The following is a 4,008-nucleotide window of genomic DNA, read 5'->3' as shown; positions in this document are numbered from 1 at the left end:
GAGCAATTACACGTAGTGCGGCCCGTTCCCATAACCAATCATTGCGTGTGAAGGAAAACATTCCTTTGTACTAATATTCCCGATATCCGCGCACACCGCTGCCCCCTCCACCCCCACCATCACCACCACCGGCTCTGCCTCGCCGTCAGGAGGAGGGCTGCAGGAACATGCAGCCTGTTGGATGGACACCTCTGCTGAAAAGGACAAGCCGCTGTCACGCACATCCATGTCTGGGACAGTGGAGGCATTCAGACTGCATGCATTGCTTTGTTTTTTCTTTGATGGACAACTCTGAATTGTGTGTGTGTGAGGGTGTGTGTGTGTGTGTAGGGGTTCTTGTTAGACTCATCAGAAACAAGTCGTCACAGTACACCTGCATGTACACTGAAGCACGACAACAGTGAGATGCGGTCCTAAAGCTGCTCCATCACCTGATTTGCAGCCTTTTTTTGTAAATCATCTGAACAACATAAGCGCGTGCGTCAAGGTGTCTCCATCGCCTCCGTATGATAATGAGGCTCACCTTGGTTGGGCTGTCCTGGCACCGATGTTCCGGGGTACCAGCCGGGCCGGGTCCCCCAAGTTCCTGTCTGACCGTTGAGCATTCTCAGCTTGTCATACATGCCATCTGCGCCCATCTGTTGCTTTTCACTCGCCAGGTTGCGGAGGACTCTGTTTATTGATGACACCTGAATGACAAATTACATCTGATAAGAAAACTAAAAACAAACAAACAAACAAACAAAAAAGTGAAAACTGCAAATGTGTTTCTGTTGAGATCCACTTTAAAAAAAAAGATCTTCAAAAAGGGATCGGGCTTCACAATAAAAGTCTGTTTTGGTGCCTGCGCCCCCCACCCCCCGGCCTCACTTTGTTCAGTGTATTTAATAAGACTGAATGGTTGGATGCCCATCTCTCTTTTTTTTTCCTCCACTGCATGGGAGGAAAAAAAAGTCACCTCGTGTGGCAAATGAAATCATGCACACAGCTTGGCGGCCCCGCGCGCGCGCACTTACGCTGGGGATGTTGTCGTTGGTGCAGATCCCCTCCGACAGAAGCCGGTCGCGGATCTCCCAGGCGAAGATCGACGGACACTCCCGCTTGTACTGCGCGATTTTGGCGACCACCTCCGGAGTGGCGACCCTCGGCTTGCTGCCGCCTATCGCCCTCGGTCTTATGGAGCCGGTCTCATAATATCTACCCAGGATCTTGCTCACGCAGCCGTTGGACACCTGGGCGGGAAACAAAAGACACAAATCACATACATTATTTATGACTATTGGCGGAATTTCTAAGATGGCTCAAATAAGTTTCACCTTTTCACTGTCCAGCACTTGGACTTCATCATGGGTCTATAAACACAGAAAATATGCCTTCAATTGTATATTAGGCATTTTTCTCCTATCTAATAGCAGGCAGATTATTTGCCCCTTGTCTTTTTTTTGCCAGTTTATTTACATGTACAGTGGCCACGTCATAGCTTATAGTCAATAACTGTTCTGCGACAAGGAAAGTAGAATTTAAAGGGTTGCATCACTGTCATTGTTGCTCCATGCGTCCATTATCGGACTGGGAAAAAAACCGTCTGAAAAAACTGGTTTCTGTTTCTATTTAAAAAAAAAAAAAGAAAGAAAAAGAAAAAATAAAAAAATAAAGAAAAAGAAAGAGCAACATATAAATGAAGCTGTCACCTGCAGTATCCTGGAGATGTCGCAGGGTCGAGCACCGCTGTGAGCAAGTTCAACTATTTTCTGCCTGGTGGAATCCGGCAGCGGTCTGCCGTTAACAAACACACCGCCGAGCTGGTTCACGCCACTGTGACCTGCGTGGAGACAAAAGCGCCGGAGTCATCACACCACAGCCCAGCGGCGGGGAAACAAAATATATCTATATATACATAAAATAAGAGGCGATTCTCATAGCCTTCAATGGAGAGCAGGATGGGTTGAAAGCGTTCAGGAGAAAACCGAGTTTAAGATGCAACATGAATGCAGAAGTTCAACTCAAAATGTGTTCAACTCTTAGGCGCTCGGAGGATTGAATCGTGTCAAGCAGCATCCTCTGAAGACAAACTGCGCACTCCTTCAGCAGCATGCACCACATGGATTTAAAGAACACACAAAACCAAGCCTGCACGAGCATCTTTATAAAGTTTTTTTTTTAAAAATGCATATATATATGGATATAAATGATTAAATTGACAAACTGTAAGGTCTTCCGCACCGAGAAATTGCAACTAACCTTTCATCAAACCGGCGCACTGTGGTGTTAAAGCCCTGGCACCGTTATCCATCCCCTCACCAAGACCAGCTCACCTCACTCATAAAACTATACCATCCAAATACAGCTGCGCGAAAGAGCAGTCTGCAAACACGTCAAAATTAGCTTCTGCATTAAAAGGCATCCCCCACCCCACCCTTTTTTTTTTTTTAGAAAAGTGGCATTAAATCCTTGCTGTGAAATCCCTTCAAAACACGCGACAAAAAGACGCACAAACAGGACAATAATCATCAGGACATCAGCTGCAAAAGTAGCATTTTTTTATATATAGATATAATTTCTTATTGCCTAAAATGTGATTCCATTTTTTAATTTTTTTTTTGCAAATTCTTCCTAAATTGTCGCATGGCATCTTCGTGAAGCAGAGAATGAAACCCGCAAACCTGAAGCCAAATGGGAGAGCTGACTCCCCGGAGTGCCTGGGCTGCTCTCTGTCTGTCCGCTGCCTTCCCCTGCGCTGCCGCCCGCTACATTGACTCCGGGAGCAGAGGCTCCTTAGCAATAAATAAGCTCCAAATATAGAAGAGGGGGAAAATATGATGAGCCTGCCTGACATTTGTCTTTAAAATAAAGCTAGCCGCACGTCAAGTTTGAGCTTAATTTCTGGAAATGGGCGGAAGTCGCCTCGGATCATGCATGGGAGGCTAATTGAAAAGATCAGTTGGAGCACTTGTGGCAGGCATGTCACTTTATGACACCGCTCTGCTTTTGAAAATCGCATCGTCACGACAAATAGTAGCATGATAAAACGACCCTTTCTGTCTGCATTTGGATATCACTCAGACTAAATTGGACGCTACTCGTTTACCCTCCGAGGGAGACTTCGTTTTAAGGTGGCCGGGGGGGGGGGGGGGCCCTGCGCGGTCACACAAACGAGGCCGCGCCTGGATTCTTAACATATTAAAAGTGACATGCAGGGGTTTTTTTTTCTTTCTCTCTCTCTCTCTCTCTCTCCCCCTCCTTGTTTGTATTTGACAACAAACGCTCACAGCCACTGCGGTCCTGTTGTGTGGAGTCGGTGGGTGTCGTTCCTCCCAAATCTGCTCGACTTTATTTATGTTGAACAACAATCAAAAAAACAAACAAACCTCTTCATACTTGGCTGATTATAAACCTGTTTAACCGAGCAGCAGATCCCTTTTTGGCCTCAGTGTGTAATAATCTTCCAGCGTGGATCTGATTGATAGTAAATCCATTATCATCCCTCTTTGCTCTTTGGTAATTCCAGGATTAAGGGGAATTAATAGACTTCTTACGCGGGAAAAATTGGCCTGCTCTCCTCCTCTGATTTACAACCACCCTATAAATCCTCCGGATCAATAAAACCCCCTCCTGATAAGGAAGTCACATAAAATAAAATATATTATAAAAAAATCAAATAAAGAGGTTAAGTCGTCATCATCAATTCCCTCAAGTGGCCAAGAGAGTGGCTCCGGCCCCGCTGGCGCTTATTATGCGCCTTGTATTGTATTGCAAGTCGACTAATAGGAAAACATATGGTGTCAATTTGGACGCTCCCCACCATATACACCCAGGAGTTATTAGCACAAAAGCCGGCGAGGCCGTCCGCGACCTTTCGACAACCCAAAGGGCCGGGCCCAGTGATATCTGCGCGGCAGACATCCCGCGCCGAGCCAGGGGAGCATCCCCGTTAACATCAATCCGCAGCAGAGCAGGAGCTCAGGGCCGGACCACAGCTTCGATAACTCCGCCCACGCCCCCCCACAC

At 46.6% G+C, this 4,008-nt stretch overlaps 1 protein-coding gene across 7 annotated transcripts in view; it reads right to left on the bottom strand.

The window, feature by feature from the left end:
• Positions 1-4,008, bottom strand: part of pax6b (paired box 6b) — a 23,807-nt gene that overhangs the window by 7,101 nt on the left and 12,698 nt on the right. For 5 of the 7 annotated variants that reach the window (XM_017404078.2, XM_017404055.3, XM_017404032.2 and 2 more), the window contains 4 exons: positions 1,692-1,822; positions 1,317-1,352; positions 1,017-1,232; positions 524-689 (listed from right to left, as the gene is read on the bottom strand). In XM_017404078.2, coding sequence (XP_017259567.1) covers positions 524-689; positions 1,017-1,232; positions 1,317-1,352; positions 1,692-1,822 — 549 coding nt within the window. The remainder of the gene's footprint in view (positions 1-523; positions 690-1,016; positions 1,233-1,316; positions 1,353-1,691; positions 1,823-4,008) is intronic. The other 2 variants (XM_017404048.2, XM_017404063.2) reach the window with 1 other exon arrangement.

This window comes from Kryptolebias marmoratus, linkage group LG15 (genome assembly GCF_001649575.2).
Source record: "Kryptolebias marmoratus isolate JLee-2015 linkage group LG15, ASM164957v2, whole genome shotgun sequence".
NCBI lineage: Eukaryota > Metazoa > Chordata > Actinopteri > Cyprinodontiformes > Rivulidae > Kryptolebias > Kryptolebias marmoratus.
Note: the sequence above shows the minus strand (reverse complement) of the source record. Positions and strands in the feature narration are given on the sequence as shown.